At 47.7% G+C, this 17766-nt stretch overlaps 1 protein-coding gene across 6 annotated transcripts in view; it reads right to left on the bottom strand.

Moving 5' to 3' along the window:
• Window positions 1–17766, bottom strand: part of LOC120941731 (zonadhesin-like) — a 138804-nt gene that overhangs the window by 106731 nt on the left and 14307 nt on the right. For all 6 annotated transcript variants that reach the window (XM_040355356.1, XM_040355355.1, XM_040355357.1 and 3 more), the window contains exon 3: window positions 16348–16410. In XM_040355356.1, the coding sequence (XP_040211290.1) occupies window positions 16348–16410 (63 nt within the window). The remainder of the gene's footprint in view (window positions 1–16347; window positions 16411–17766) is intronic.

Here is a 17766-nt window from a genome sequence, read left to right as displayed (position 1 = left end):
ATGCCCCACCTCATCACAGCAAGCTTAATAGTACACATCAGCCAACACACAATATATATACAATGGGGTAGATTCAGGTACATTTGCGCAGTTCTTACGGAGGCGCAGCGCACAGTTTTGCCGCTGCGCCTCCGTAAATTACCTGCGCTACGCTTGATTCACAGAGCAGTAGCTCCGTAAATTGCGTGGGCGCTCCTGAAAAATGCCCGGCGTAAGAGCGCGCAATTTAAATGATCCCATGGGGGGCGTGGATCATTTAAACTAGCCGCGTTCCCGCGCCTAACGTAGTGCGCATGCTCCTTCGGGAAACTTTCCCGACGTGCATTGCGGTAAATGACGTCGCAAGGACGTCATTTGCTTCAAAGTGAACGTGAATGGCGTCCAGCGCCATTCACGATTCACTTACGCAAACGACATAAATTTTCAAAAACGCGACGGGAACGACGGGTATACGTAGCATTGGCTGCCCCTGCTATTAGCAGGGGCAGCCTTACGCAAAAACCGACGTACGCAAACGACGTAAACTGCGTACGCAGGGCTCGCGTAGGGTTGTGAATCGGCGTTAGTATGCAATTTGCATACTCTAGGCTGACCACAACGGGAACGCCCCCTAGCGGTCATCGTAAGAATGCAGCCTACGATATGACTGGCATAAGAGCCTTATACCAGTCATATCTTAGGCTGCAGTCGGCGTAACGAGGTTCCTGAATCAGGAGCATTCGAAACGCAGGCGCAAGTAAGAAATTGCGCTGCGAAACTATGGTTACGCAGACGCAATTGCTACCTGAATCTACCCCATGGTATACAATATCTATACCGCATTAAATGTGACTAGCACAGACCATAGTGGGGTTCTCATTCGCCCTGTGCCCCTATAGTGACTCCCGTTACAACCACAATTCCAAACTTACCATTCAGGGACACCCCTCCTTCCCAAAAATCAGCTTGTGCTGTAATAACGAATCACAGCTCAGTGATTGGATACAAGAAGCGGGATTTATGATTTCTCCAATCACAAGCCGGGGGTGGGAATTGTGCTCCACCAGACACCCGGCAGCGATCAGATCCGCGGGTCCCACCGGCACGGAGCTCACAACCTAGTCACGAGCGCGCCGGCTATGGCGCATGCGTGACCCGCGGCTGGGATCTTAAAGGGGACGTACCTGTACGCCCATATGCCCAGCCGTGCCATTCTGCCGACGTATATCGTCGCGTGGCGGTCGTTAAGTGGTGCATTTGATGAGCACAGTGAGGCTGCAGTTGATGTTTTTTTCCCAGATGTCTTCAGTTTCTTCCAAGATTTTCAGCACCAGCCGCCACTGCGGGACGTCATATGAGGTCCTGGACTTTGTGCGGTGATATCTGAATGATGGGTGCAGCTAGAGGCATCATTCCGATATCATTTTCTTCAGGCGGCGATCCTGCGAACCGTAAGAACGATCATAGCGGCGGTTCCGCCGCTTGATCGTTCTTATAGGCGGCGGGAGGGGACGCCCCCCCCCCCTCCCACCACCATCCGGTGCTTCTCCGGGCTCTCCCGTGCCATCGGGGGCCCAGAGAGTTGATCGCCGTCCACCGGATGTGCAGCATAGAGATGACCGTCGGAGGCCCGGGCGCAATGTGATGACGTCACGCCCGGGTACCCGTAAGTAAACAAACCGCAATTGCGGCTAGTAAGAAGAATGAGATCTGTGAATTTTTTTTCACGATCTAATTCTTTCCAGCCTGGAGGAGAGATGTGGGGGGAGGGGGAGGTTCTTATTGACCCCGCCTCTCTCCTTAAAGAGGACCTGTCACACACTATTCATATTACAAGGGATGTTTACATTTCTTGTAATAGGAATAAAAGCGATCGAAAAAAAAGTGTAAAAAATAAATAAATAAGTAAAATAATAAATAAATAAAAAAAATTAAAACGCCCCTGTCCCCGGTAGCTCGTGTTCAGAAGCAAACGCATACGTAAGTCCCGCCCACGTATGTAAACATTGTTCAAACCACACATGTTAGGTGTCGCCGCGTGCGTTAGAGCGTGTGCAACAATTCTAGCCCTGGAACTCATCTGTAACTCTAAACTTGTATCCTGCAATCATTTTAAAGCGTCGCCTATGGAGATTTTTAAGTAACGAAGTTTGGCGCCATTCCACGAGTGTGCGCAATTTTAAAGCCTGACATGTTAGGTATCTATTTACTTGGCGTAACATCATCTTTCATATTTAAAAAAAAAGTGGACTAACTTTACGGTTTTGTTATTTTTTTAATTCATGAAACTATTTTTTTTACAAAAAAAATGCGTTTGAAAAATGATTGCGCAAATACCGTGCAAGATAAAAAGTTGCAATGACCGCCATTTTATTCCCTAGGGTGTCTGCTAAAAAAAACATATATAATGTTTGGGGGTTCTGAGTAATTTTCTAGCAAAAAAATGATGATTTGTACATGTAGGAGAGAAGTGCCAGAATGGGCCCGGTATGGAGGTGGGTTTTAAAGCCCGGTATTGAAGTGCTTAATCTCAGTAAAAATACAGCTGTTCTGTGAAGCCCTCAGAGTTTTTTTTTAGAGAACCTTAGTGAACAAACAGCATCATGAAGGCCGAGGAACACACCAGACAGGTCAGGGATAAAGTTGTGGAGAAGTATAAAGCAGGGTTAGGTTATAAAAAAAATCTCCCAAGCTTTGAAGATCTCACGGAGCTTCTGTTCAATCCATCATCGGAAAATGGAAAGAGTATGGCACAACCGCAAACCTACCAAGACATGGCCGTCCACCTAAACTGACCGGGCCGGGCAAGGAGAGCGTTCATCAGAAAACAGAAAGCGTATGGCACAACTGCCGATGCAGCCTCCTGGCGTCTCTAGGGCCTCCAAAAACGTGATAGGCAGTCAGAAAATTTAGATGTGTCATTTATACCCGAAGGTGCTCCTTGCATTTTGGTCCTCTTTATGTGGTCAGGCTGTGAAAAGAATCTCACACATGTGGTATCGTTATTCTCAGGAGGGGGAGCAGAATGTATTTTGGGGTGTCATTCTTGGTGTGTACGTGCCGTGTGTTCGAAATATCTTATAAAGTCACAACTTTTTGTAAAAAAAGAATTACGTTTTAATTTTCTTTCCACATTTTCCAAAAACTTGTGGCAAAAAAATAACACGTTCAAAATACTCGTTATGCCTGAAAGAAAATACCTTGGAGTGTTTCCTTTCCAAAATGGGTTCATTTTGTGGGTGTGTTTTCATTGTCCTGGTGCTCCGGGGGCCTCCAAAAACGTGACAGGTAGTCAGGAAATTAGATGTGTAATTTTTGCTCCTTAACCACTTGCTGCCCGCCATATAGCAAAATGACGGCGGAAAAGTGGTTTCAATATCCTGACTGGACGTCATATGACGTCTTCAGGATATTGAGCTGCTGCGCGCCCCTCCGTGGGCACGCATAGCGTCGATCATCGTTGCAGGGTGTCAGTCTGACACCCTGCAACACCGATCTAGGTAAAGAGTCTCTGACGGATCAGCCGTGTCCAATCACGGCTGATCACGATGTAAACAGGAAAAACAGGTACCGTATTTATCGCGGTATAACGCGCTCCCGCGTATACCGCGCACCCCTAAAGTGGCCCCCAATCCTGTGGAAAAAACGTTTGTACTTAGTTTTGGTGTCTTGCGCGGCGTCCATCGGCGGCCTCGTCGGGTCCGGCGTCCTTCTGCGGCTTCAGGTGTCCTCTTCGGCGGGTCCGGCATCCGTCTTCGGCGGGTCGGGTGTCCTCTTCGGCGGGTCGGGTGTCCTCTTCGGCGGGTCGGGTGTCCTCTTCGGCGGGTCCGGCGTCCTTCTGCGACGTCCTCGCGTCCTCCCCGCTCGTTTCCCGCTACGAGTTTGAATACTGCGTCGGCATATACCGAGCGCAGTACACTCGTGAATCTTCGGGGAGGCTGGGCAACTGTCGCGCTGACGTCCTGTACGCTCAGGACGTCAGTGCAAGAGGCGCAGAGACTGCCAGAAGATTCACGAGTGTACTGCGCTCGGTATATGCCGGCGCAGTATTCAAACTCGTGGCGGGAAAGCGGGTATCGGCGTATATCGCGTACCCACGATTTTGCCCTGATTTTCAGGGCAAAATAGTGCGCGGTATACGCCGATAAATACGGTAATCTGCTTTTCCTCACTCGAGTCTGTCAGGCGCGAGTAGAGGAGAGACGATCGGCTGCTCCTCTGACAGGGGGGGGGGTTTGTGCTGATCGATTATCAGCACAGCCCCCCTGAGGATGCCCACACTGGACCACCAGGGATGCCACCAGACCACCAGGGATGCCCACCACCAGGTATGCCACCCTAGACCATCAGGGATGCCAATCAGAAATGCATAATGGATGCCTAATGGATGCCAATCAGTGCCCACAGTAAGCATCACTGATTGGCAGGCATTATTGTTTGGCATTGATTGGCATCCATTAGTACAACACATTACAGTACATCAGTGCCACCTATAAGTGCCCATCCATTCCCATCTGTGCCACCTATCAGTGCCCATCCATGCCGCCTATCAGTGCCCATCCGTGCCGCCTATCCATGTCGGCTATACGTGCGCATCCATGCCGCCTATCTGTGCCGCCCATCCATGCTGCCCATCTGTGCCCATCCATGCCACCCATCTGTTCCCATCCGTGCTGCATATCAGTGCCACCTATCAGTGCCGCATATTAGTACCCATCATCAGTGCCCATCAATGCCACCCCATCAGTGCCACCTCATTGGTGCCACCTAATCGGTGCCCATCAGTGCCACCTTATCAGTGCCCATCAGTGAAGGAGAAAACGTACTGATTTACAACGTTTTGTAACTGAAACAAAAAAAACTTGTTTTTTTCTTCAAATGTTTCAGTCTTTTTTTGTTTTTGTTTTTAGCATAAAATAAAAATCGTTGAGGTGATCAAATACCATCAAAAGAAATCTCTATTTGTGGGAACAAAATGATAAAAATGTAGTTTGGGTACAGTGTCACATGACCGCGCAATTGTCATTCAAAGTGCAACAGCGCTGAAAGCTGAAAATTGGTCTGGGCAGGAAGGTGTATGGAAGTGGTTAAAAAGCCCAAAGGTGCTCCTTGGATATTGGACCTCTCCATGCATCTAGGCTGTGAAAAAGTCTCACACCTTTGGTGTCCCCTTATTCGGGAGGGGCAGGAGGTGTGTTTTGGGGGTGTAATTGCAAGTATGCCGTGTGTGAGAAATAACTTGTTTGTGAAAACAAATAAAACATTTTATTTAATTCCTTCATTTTCCAGACCTCAGACCTTGCTTTGTACTCCGGTGTGCAGTCATGTTGGAACAGGAAGGGGCCGTCCCCAAACTCCTCCCACAAAGTTGGGAGCATGAAATTGTCCAAAATGCCTTGGTGTGTCTTAGTTCATTGGAAGCCCAACCTCGGAAAAATAACCCCACACCATAATCCCCCCTCCACCAAATGATTTGGACCAGTGCACAAAGCAAGGTCCATAAAGACATGGATGAGCGAGTTTGGGGGGTGGAGGAACTTGACTGGTCTCAACCCGATAGAAAACCTTTGTGCTGAATTCAAGCAGAGTTGAGGTCAGGACTCTGTGCAGACCAGTCAAGTTCCTCCACCCCAAAACTCACTCATCCATGTCTTTATGGATCTTGCTTTGTGCACTGGTGTGCAGTCATGTTGGAACAGGAAGGGGCCGTCCCCAAACTGTTCCCACAAAGTTGGGAGCATGAAATTGTCCAAACTGTCTTGTTATTCTGATGCCTCAAGATGTTCCCTTCACTGGAACTAAGTGGCCAAGCCCAATCCCTGAGGGGCCAAGCCCAACCCCTGAAAAACAAGGTCCCTAAAGACGTGGATGAGCGAGTTTGTGGTGGAGGAACTTGACTGGCCTGCACTGGTCCAAACCATTTGGTGGAGGGGGGATTATGGTGTGGGAGGGTTGCTTTTCAGGGGTTTGTTTGGCCCCTTGGTTCCAGTGAAGGGAACCTCTTGAGGCGTCAGCATACAAAGATATTTTGGACAATTTCATGCTCCCAACTTTGTGGGAGGAGTTTGGGGACGGCCCCTTCCTGTTCCAACATGACTGCCCACCAGTGCACTATTAAAGGTCCATAAAGACACGGGTGAGCGAGTTCGGGGTGTAGAAACTTGACTGGCCTGCACAGAGTCCTAACCTTAACCTGATAGAACACCTTTGGGATGAGCTAGAGTGGAGACTGCGAACCAGGCCTTCTCATCCAACATCAGTGCCTGACCTCACAAATGCACTTCTGGAAGAATGGTCAGACATTTCAGGAACTGGATTACCTAGTGGTGGCACTGCGGCTCCCTGGGTGGAGGGTTGTTGTGCCAGTGTCCACCAGCAGGTGGGAGGGTATTTAGTTCCTCTTTTACTGTTCCTTTACCCTTCAGTGTTTTGACTGCTAGCCAGAGACTTGCTTGCCGATTCATTGTAAGTTGTATTTCTGACCCCGCCTTGTACCTGTCCCCCTTGTTTCTGATTCCAGTTCTGGTTCCCCCCTTCCTTGTATCTCCAGTCTCCAGCAAAGACATGGATGAGCAAGTTTGGGGTGGAGGAACGTGACTGGCCTGCACAGAGTCCTGACCTCAACCCAATAGAACTCCTTTGGAATGATTTAGAGCAGAGACTGCGAGCCAGGCCTTCTCCTCCAACATGGAAAATCTGGATATTGCCATTCCCAAAGATGAAGTGCTGACGGCAGGGCAGAGAGCTGCTAACCTCTGCCCAGCACCGATAGCATCTTCTGGGTTCCACGCACAGGAGATGGTGAGCCTCTACCCCCAGACACCAGTTGCAGAGACATGGGATTTGATAGACTTTTCTGCTGAGGAAGAACAACCTGAGGAGCCTCCAGCAGAAGAGCTGGTATCGGGGCCACACTTCACTGTGCTCTGCCCATCACCAACAGCAGTATCTGTGGAGTTGCAAGGAACTTCCCCAGCTGAAGCGCTGGTCACCAGACAGAGGGTTCAAGACCTCTGCCCCACCCCTGTGGCAGTTCCGGAGGCTCAGGGTGAGAAGGTGGCGATCACTCCCCAGCAGCAGATACAGGGGGAGAAGGGAGATAAGGTGTTCATCGTCCCTCCCCAACAGTTGGCCAGGGCGGAGAACGTGGTCTTTCCTCCCCAGCAAAGATCCGTGCATCTGGGAGACAGTACCACAGACATGTTGTCCCAGCAGCCAGATGAGGGAACGGAAAAGGAAGCAGCCAGCTCACCTCCCCAATGGCAGCTACACAGTTTGGGTGTGGAGGAATCCAGCCTCCTTCCCCAACGGTTAGCTGGAGCGGATGATGTGGAGTCCCCAGCAGAAGTGCTGGCAAAAGGGCAGAGCGCCGCTGGCCCCTGCCTAGCACATACAGTGTCAGGAAGCTGGGGCGGTCGGCCCCTCTGCCCAGCAGCAGACCAAGTCCCGGAATGTTAAAAACCACCCAGCTGAAGCGCTGGCAGCCGGACAGAGTCAACGACCTCTGCCCCACACCTACTGGTGTCAACTACTCCTTGCAGCCAAGATTGGAGGTCATGCGGACAGACTATGTGAGTTCACTTTGTCCGACTAACGCATGGCCAGACCAGGTGGGGGTCTGGGACCTTGTTAGTCGACTTTTGATGGGGGAGAAATGTGACAGACTCAAACCCTCTTATGTCTAAAATCATCCTATGTCCACTAGGGGCATAGGATGACTGAGAAATTATATCTTGGACAACCTAAGAGGGGATTATTATTTAATTATTATCCACAATATATTCCAGGATATCTGTGAGAACTATTTGCTGGCTGTTGATTCTGAACTCAAAGGGTTATTTGTAAGAGTGACTCATTCATAGATGCTAATGTCCTTGTCTCCAGCCATCTCTGTTCTCTGTGCTAATTGACCCTGCTATTGTGTGAACATGTCCTGTGTTTACACTTATGATAATGTGTATTGTATAGCAATGTGAGAGGAGACGGGATGTCTTTCTTGAAAGGTCATATCTCGGAGTCACCTCGTCTGGGTAAATGATTAGTTAATTAGCTCATGTTAATTTATGTTCTGGTTACCTCTTTAAACTGTATATAAGGTTGTATTCTTGGTGCTATTAAACACTCCATGTTTAGCACACAAACAAGTCTTGTGTCGTTGTGTGCTGAGGGCAGCTGATATCTATATCCAGACTGATAGGAAGCGGTATATGACGGAAGCACTCAATCGGAGTGTGGGACGTTCCGTTACAGGGACGATACTAAGCTAAGCAGGGCAATAACTTTACAAGAAAATCTGAACAAATTAATGGGTGGGGCAACTACATGGCAAATGATGTTCAATGTAGAAAAATGTAAAATAATGCATTTGGGTGGCATGTGGGTGGCAAATGTATGAATGCAATCTATACACTGGGGGAGAACCTCTGGGGGGATCTGGGATGGAAAAGGACCTGGGGGGTCCTAGTAAATGATAGGCTCAGCAATGACATGCAATGCCAAGCAAACAGAATATTGGCATTAAAAAGGGGATTAACTCCAGAGATAAAAGGATAATTCTCCCGCTCTACAAGACTGGTCCGGCCGCACCTGGAGTATGCCGTCCAGTTCTGGGCACCAGTCCTCAGGAAGGATGTACTGGAAATAGAGAGAGTACAAAGAAGGACAACAAAGCTAATAAAGGGTGTGGAGGATATTAGTGATGAGGAAAGGTTGGGAGCTCTGAACTTATTCTCTCTGGAGAAGAGACCATGAGAGGGGAGATGATTTAAATCTACAAATACCGGACTGGTGACCCCACAATAGGGAGAAAACTTTTTCGCAGAAGGGAATTTAACAAGACACATGGCCACTCATTATAATTTGAAGAAAAGAGGTTTAACCTTAAACTATGTAGAGGGTTCTTTACTGTAAGAGCGGCAAGGATGTGGAATTCCCTTCCACAGGCGGTGGTCTCAGCGGGGGAGGGGCATCGATGGTTTCAAGAAACTTTTAGATAATCACCTGAAGGACCACAACATACAGAGTTATAGGGGCATATTCCTATAGATCTGAGGCGGCGGAACGTATGTCCTTTACGTTACGCCGCCGCAAGTTTAAGTGGCAAGTGCCTGATTCCCAAACCACTTACCTGTAAACTTGCGGCGGCGTCGCGTAAAGTCCACCCGCGCAAGCCCTCCTAATTCAAATGATCCTGGTAGGGGGCGTGGATCATTTAAATTAGGCGCGCTCCCGCGCCGATCGTAATGCGCATGCTCCGTCGGGTAAATTACCCGACGTGCATTGCGCTAAATGACGTCTCACGGACGTCATTTGTTTTGACTGTAACGTAAATGGCGTCCAGCGCCATTCACGGACGACTTACGCAAACGACGTTAAATTTTCAAATTTCGACGCGGGATCGACGGCCATACTTAACATTGAGTACGCCACCTAGGGGGCGTGTTTATCTTTACGCCGCGTATCGCTTACGGAAACGACGTTAAAACACTACGGCGGGCAAGCGTACGTTAGAGAATCGGCGTGACTAGTCATTTGCATATTCTAGCGTAAATATTGCAGCCTAAGATACAACGGCGCAGGCCGTCGTATCTTAGGCATGTTTAAGTGTATCTCAGTTTGAGAATACACTTAAACATAGGATCGGACTTACGTCGGCGTATCTGCTGATACGCAGGCGTAAAGTATTTGAGAATATGGCCCATATAATGTAATACTGACATCTCATTACACACATAGGGTGGACTTGATTGACTTGTTTCTTTTTCAAACCTCGCCTACTATGTAACTATGGGCCAGATTCACAAATGAGATACGACGGCGTTTCTCCTGATACGCCATCGTATCCCTGTTTCTATCTATGCGACTGATTCATAGAATCAGTTACGCATAGATATCCCTAAGATCCGACAGGTGTAATTGTTTTACACTGTCGGATCTTACGATGCAGTACCGCCGCCGCCGCTGGGGGGAGTTTGCGTCGTAAACCAGCGTCGGGTATGCAAATTAGGAGTTACGGCGGATCCACAACGGTTTTTCGCGTTCGCTACGTCGCCGCTAGTCTAGTTTCCCGTCGCAAAGTTAGTCGTTTTTTTTGGTGCCCTAACTTTAGTCAGCAAGTGTATTGCTGTCTAAAGTATGGCCGTCGTTCCCGCGTCGAAATTAAAAATTTAGTGTCGTTTCCGTAATACGGAAGTACGCTACGCGCGTCGCCGTTCAAAAAAATGACGTCACGGCGCGCAAAGCACGGCGGGAGTTAAGAAACGGAGCATGCGTAGTAGGTCCGGCGCGGGAGCGCGCCTAATTTAAATGGCACACGCCCATTTAAATTGGCCCGCCTTGCGCCGGAGGCCGCCGGCGTAGTTTTCATCGCAAGTGCTTTGTGAATCAGGCACTTGCGATTAAAAATTGCGGCGGTGTAACGTATCTAGGATACGTTACGCCGCCGCGATTCTACGTGAATCTGGCCCCAAGTAACTATGAACATCTCATAATGAAGGTGAAAGACTTTGGCCAATGGCGGTTTTGACCTCATTCTGGAATGTTCTCGAACTAATCTGGACTTCCCCAGAACTGATGTCATCTGCAAATTCACATACCTGGAACAGGATTCCGAGAAGAGCGGAAGGGAAGGATCCATCCAATGATCCTGCATGGAGTTTGCATGTTCTCCCTGAGCTTGCATGGGTTTCCTCCGGGGACTCCGTTGTCCTCCCACACTCCATAGACATGCTGGTAGGATAACTAAGGCCCCATACACACGTCCGAGAAACTCGACGGGCAAAACACATCGTTTTGCGCGTCGAGTTCCTTGTGAAGCCGCCGAGGATCTCGGCGAGCCAAGTTTCCTCATTGACTAACGAGGAAATAGAGAACATGCTCTCTATTTGGCCCGACTAGATCCTCGTCGGTTTCCTCGGCCAAAAGTGTACACACGGTCGGGTTTCTCGGCAGAATACGGCTCCGATCGAGTTTCTGGCCGAATTCAGCCGAGAAACTCGGTCGTGTGTACGGGGCCTGACTCCTCTCTAATGTGGCCCTAGTATGTGTATGTATGCAGGAGATGTAGGAACCGTAGATTGTAAGCTCCTCGCAGGCAGGGAGAGGACAGAAAAAGCCGACATCTCAATTATTCCCCTGAACCAAAGTCTACATTTATTTATTTTGTGATTGTCAGCTCCATCTAGTGGCCACATTGCAGAAGTTTCTTTAAAATATCCCAATCAGGAAAATACCGCTTTATGGCCACTAGATGGAGCAAATTACAGGGAATTATTCGTGGCGGCCGTGCCAATGCTTGAGACGTTGGCACAGAGAGTTCCCTCATATCTCTGTGGATGATGTACAACCTGCACAATAGCGGGAGATGCCCCCTCCCCCCCCTGTGGATTTATGTATTCTTCATATGATGATATGTGATCACCTTCACTCCATTCTGTCCCTTGTGCTATTATTTCCTTTTCTTTGTATAATCAGCATGGAAACATTTCACATTTATTTCCAATAACATTCTGATCTCCGGGGAGAGAGAAAAGACACAATGAATGCCGATCTGTGTTCATCAGATACAAATTTTATTATGTAAAAAGAGAGATTTTAGTAAACGGCCAACTCATCATTTCCGGATGTCGGTCCCTGAAGAGCTTTGCAGATCTATGAAGAGCCAATCAGAGGATGATAGTGGCCCGGAGAGGGCGGAGTCACGGCTTCCACTCCTGGTAGAAAAGGAAGAAGAAGGTTACCTACAGCTGACCTTCACCCAATAGGAGAAGTTATTTGCACCTAGCACCTCCCACAATTATGTTAAAAAGATACATTTTCTTAAATATTTCTGACTTCTGCTCCTTCTGCCTTCCATGCATGCGCAGATGTGCCACAGGGCTTCTGGACCCGGTGTTCTGTCAGAGACCCACTACCCATCAGAATTGGTAACGGAAGTGATTTTCCAGCGCAGCCATCTTGGTACACCCACCGGAGTCTGGCATTTCACGCTTCTTTTTACCAGTAAGCTCCACTTATATATCGTCACGTACGGCATTTAGAGTTCTGTCTGATTGTTTTGATGTGTTGAATTTTAAAAGCATCAGCGAGTCTTCTGATCTCACAGGTTTCCTGATCTGACAGAACAACGCTGCTTTAAAAATTCAACATCAAAACAGCCCGAGGGATTTCTAAATCCTGTATTTCTCTATAGAAGCTCAGCTTACTGGTAAAAAGAAGTTTGAAATGACAGACTCCAGTGGGTGTAACAAGATGTCGGCTTGGCCACTTCAGGCTGTAGGCTTACTGGGGGCGAGTGTGGGGTGTACCAAGATGGCCGCAACGGAACGTCACTTAGGTTGCATTTTCTGATGGGTAGCGGCTTTCTGATAGAACACCGGCAGAGACATGTGGGGGAGTCCCCCACGCATACACAAAGACATTGCAGGCATGGAGGGCCCGGGTCTCCGGTTGCTCTGAAAATGCAGAAGTTCCCCCCCCCAGGAATAACACATCGAACCCCGATTACCTGATCGTCGGCGGTGCATGTCATTGGATGGAGGCCGGATTCATGGATTCCTGTCCGGACAGACCTGTGGAGAGAGAAGAGATGATCGGTATTAGTAAAGTGACGGACGTGTCAGAAGATGGCGGCAGACGACCCCACAGACATGATCGGGTCTATTTATAGAAAATGTGTACAGATATTCCTCCAGAGAAACTTCATGTACATTCCTTCTGGGCGAGGAAACCAACTGGTGATGATGATGATGATGATGATCCCATATGAATATTATCATCATCATCACCAGTTTATGGGATCATCATCATCATCATCATCATCATCATCATCATCATCATCACCAGTTTATGGGATCACCATCATCACCAGTCTAGTGATGATGGTGATAATCCCATAGAACAGTGATGATGATAATCCCATAGACAAAGCTTGATGATAATGATAATATTCATATGGGATAATCATCATCATCATCATCACCAGTCTAGTGATGATGATGATGATCCCATAGACTGGTGATGATGATAATCCCATAGACTGGTGATGATGATAATCCCATAGACTGGTGATGATGATAATCCCATAGACTGGTGATGATGATAATCCCATAGACTGGTGATGATGATGATGATCCCATAGACTGGTGATGATGATGATGATCCCATAGACTGGTGATGATGATGATGATCCCATAGACTGGTGATGATGATGATCCCATAGACTGGTGATGATGATCCCATAGACTGGTGATGATGATGATGATCCCATAGACTGGTGGTGATGATGATGATCCCATAGACTGGTGATGATGATAATCCCATAGACTGGTGATGATGATGATCCCATAGACTGGTGATGATGATGATGATGATGATCCCATAGACTGGTGATGATGATAATGTTAATAATCATATGGGATCACCATTATCACCAGTCTATGAGATCATAATCATCATCACCAGTCTATGGGATCATCATCATCACCCGTCTATGGGATCATCATCATCACCAGTCTATGGGATCATCATCATCATCATCACCAGTCTATGGGATCATCATCATAATCATCATCACCAGTCTATGGGATCATCATCATAATCATCATCACCAGTCTATGGGATCATCATCACCAGTCTATGGGATCATCATCACCAGTCTATGGGATTATTATCTATCTAATTGTAATCCGATAAAGATGGCCAAAGATGGGTCGTGTTTTTTGTTCAGATTCCTCCGTCCATAAAAATACTTTATGGAATAAAAGTGGGAGGAGCTCCAGAGTTCTCACTTTTCCTGCTGCTTCCGGATCATCACAAAGTGTTTCTTCACCATCACAAATCCCGTTCAGTTTCTTCTCTGAATTTCCCGTACTTTTATTTCATGTATAATACTTTTATATACATTTCATAATCTATTAGTCCTCATTCCATCCTCAGGTGAGAGGCGGCGCCCGCTGATTTATGTTATTAATAATCATAAGAACATTCGTCCCAAAGAGAAAACATTTGATTTTTCCCCATCCTCACACCTATCAATATGCTATCATCTAAGTCAGAACTGGTTATTAAACATTTACGTTTCTTAGTGTTGCACTGCATGAGATTCAATATCTGGTTGAAAGCACGACACATATCAGGAATTATTAATAACATAGCTGACGCTTTATCTCCTTTGCAGTTCGAGAGATTCCGGGAATTAGCTCCATCGGTAGATCTGTGCGGCACCCCATGCCCGGATTTCCTCTGGGGCTTGATTTGGGATTGATATCTGCTAATCTTAGGAATTCGTTATCACAGACGACGTGGCTGGAATATAAACTGGCCTGGTCCATATGGAGTTCTTTTTGCTCCAGCATGTTTTTAGAAGTGAATGCATATGTGTTTCCTTATCATTTGTTTCCTTTCTAATAAAAAAAAATCTTAGTTCTGCCTCACTAGGTAAGGTATTGGCGGGTGTTTCATTCTTTCTTAAAGGGGTTGTTAAGGTACATTTTTTCCCTAAATAGATTCCTTTCCCTTAGTGCAGTCCTCCTTCACTTACCTCATCCTTCCATTTTGCTTTTAAATGTCCTTATTTCTTCTGAGAAACCTTCACTTCCTGTTCTTCTGTCTGTAACTCCACACAGTAATGCAAGGCTTTCTCCCTGGTGTGGAGCGTCATGCTCGTCCCCTCCCTTGGACTACAGGAGAGTCAGGACGTCCACTAACACACAGCTCCTTTTTCTATCTGCAACATAGAGAGTGTTCTGACCCTCCTGTAGTCCAAGGGAGGGGGCGAGCATGACACGTGGGCGTTATGGGGCCCGCAGCCGAGTGAGGATAAGGGGGGCTCGGTGAGGATGAGAGCACCGCTGGCATGGTCTCCCAGCCAGGGGAAGAGAGGAGAGGAAGAGACGAGCTGTCCGTATCAGCAGAGAGCGGAATTGCCTGCTGTAATAGCTTTCATTAAAACCTCCAGTGTTCCCGGGGCTCACGTCACATAGCTCCACCTCTTGGCCCAGCGCGATTGATAGACAGACCGCCGGTCCAATGCAGGACATGTGACGTCATCAAAGGCGTCGGGCCAAGAGGTAGGGTTATGTGATGATGAGCCCCGGGAAGACGGGAAATTTTAATGAAAGCTATTACAGTGGGCAATCCCGCTCTCTGCTGATCCGGACAGCTTGCCTCTTCCTCTGCACAGGTGAGGGTGTATTGGGCACAGGTCACGCTGTATGGGGCACAGGTCATTCTGCATTGGGCGCAGGTCATTCTGCATTGGCCGCAGGTCATGCTGTATTGGGCACAGGTCACACTGTATTGGGCACAAGTCACGCTGTATTGGGCACAGGTCACGCTGTATCACATGCAATGCTGTATTGGGCACAGGTCATGCTGTATTGGGCACAAGTCACGCTGCATGGAGCACAGGTCACGCTGTATGGGGCACAGGTCATGCTGCATTGGGCACAGGTCACGCTGTATGGGGCACAGGTCACGCTGCATGGGGCACAGGTCACGCTGCATGGGGCACAGGTCACGCTGCATTGACACTAGGGTGGCTGTGGGGGCATACAACATTTTGCTATGGGGCCCTGTGATTTCTAGTTACGCCCCTGATGGAGATTATTTCATAAATAGACCCCAAATTGTCATCTTAATTCTCTTACCCTGCAACGCTCCTCTACTCCCCAGTCGCAGCACGGGAGTGCTCTCCTGTACCTCTTTATGGGTTTTACTGGGACTGTCGGATCTCCGGAATCCATTGACTTCTTCTACAGAATAAAACACAGATTTATCATTCTTTGATGACAAGGACCGGGCAGGACCGGCTTTTCTTCTACAATGGGAATTACCACTTTTAAAGCAAAACTGCATTTTATTATAGAGAAAAACCTTTATCCCCACCCCCCTTACAGGGATACAGATAGTCAATCGTTATCTTATAGCAAATGATGTTCCCTTCACCTGTGCAGCACAGAGATCACCGCACACACATGGAGGGCTCGGGGTCATAGGGAGTAATTACTAGTATGCCAAGACCCCGCCTCCAGTTGGAGAAAAATCTAATGAGGGGGGATATGATCTCCATGTATAAATACATAAGGGGGATATGATCTCCATGTATAAATACATAAGGGGGGATATGATCTCCATGTATAAATACATAAGGGGGGGATATGATCTCCATGTATAAATATATAAGGGGGATATGATCTCCATGTATAAATACATAAGGGGGGGATATGATCTCCATGTATAAATATATAAGGAGGATATGATCTCCATGTATAAATACATAAGGGGGTCATGGTGGAGGTCCCGGGTCTCAGGTTGCTGTGAATGTGCAGAAGTTGTTTCCCCGGGAATAACACATAGAACCCCGATTACCTGATCATCGTCTGTGATGTCATCGGATGGAGGCTGGACTCGTGCATTCGAGTCTGGACAGACCTGTGGAGAGAGAAGACATGATCGGTATTAGTAAAGTGACGGGTGTGTCAGAAGATGGCGGCAGACGACCCCACAGACATGACGGGTCTATTTATAGAAAATGTGTACAGATATTCCTCCAGAGAACCAACTGGTGATGGATTGATGATGGTGATAATAATCCCATATGATTATCATCATCTTCACCAGTCTATGGGATCATCATCATCATCACCAGTCTATGGGATCTTCATCATCACCACCAGTCTACGAGGTCATCATCATTACCAGTTTATGGGGACATCATCATTACCAATCAATGGAGTCATCATCATTAGCAGTCTATGGGATCATCATCATCACCAGTCTATGGAATCATCATCATCACCATCACCAGTCTATGGGATCATCACCATCACCAGTCTATGTGATCATCATCATCACCAGTCAATGGGATCATCATCACCAGTCTAGTGATGATGGTGATACTCCCATAGACTGGTGATGATGATAATTCCATAGACTGGTGGTGATGATGATGACGACCCCATAGACTTGTGGTGATGATGATCCCATAGACTGGTGATAATGATGATGATCCCATAGACTGGTGATGATGATGATGATGATCCCATAGACTGGTGATAATGATGATGATCCCATAGACTGGTGATGAAGATGATGATCCCATAGACTGGTGATGATGATGATAATCCCATAGACTGGTGATGAGTAGTGTCACTCAATGGGAGTCTCCTATGGAGGCGCATCAGTAGCGACTTTTTTTTCCGGTATCGTCAGAGCTACATCGCTGGACTTTTTTCTTTTTTAATAAAGGATTTGTCCCAAGCTGGCTCTTGTTTTTTCTTACACTTTTTTGGGTGAAATGTACCCCGTTACCAATTCAGGGGGTGTGGCGGGATCTGGAGGTCCCCTTGTTAAAGGGGGCTTCCAAATTCCGATAAGACCCCCACAACTACTGGGCAAGGGTTGTGGGGATGAGGCCCTTGTCCCCATCAACATGGTGACACAGTGCTTTGGGGTCCAGACCCCAAAGCATCCTCCCCATGTTGAGGGCATGTGGCCTGGTACGGTTCAGGAGGGGGGGGGGGCGCTCTCTCAACACCCCTCTTTTCCTGCTGCCTGCCAGGTTGCGTGCTTGGATAGGGGTCTGGTATGGATTTTTGGGGAGACCCCATGCCATGTTTTTTTTTATTTTGGCGTGGGGTTCCCCTTAAAATCCATACCAGACCTGAAGGGCCTGGTATGGAATTTGGGGGGACCCCCACGCATTTTTTTTTGTTTTGTTTCGGGATTCCCCTTAATATTCATCCCAGACCTAATGGGACCACTTCATTCAATTATCCAACATTTGGC

Source organism: Rana temporaria, chromosome 5, assembly GCF_905171775.1.
Source record: "Rana temporaria chromosome 5, aRanTem1.1, whole genome shotgun sequence".
NCBI lineage: Eukaryota > Metazoa > Chordata > Amphibia > Anura > Ranidae > Rana > Rana temporaria.
The sequence above is the reverse complement of the archived record's forward strand: the minus strand, read 5'-3'. Positions and strand labels throughout refer to the sequence as shown.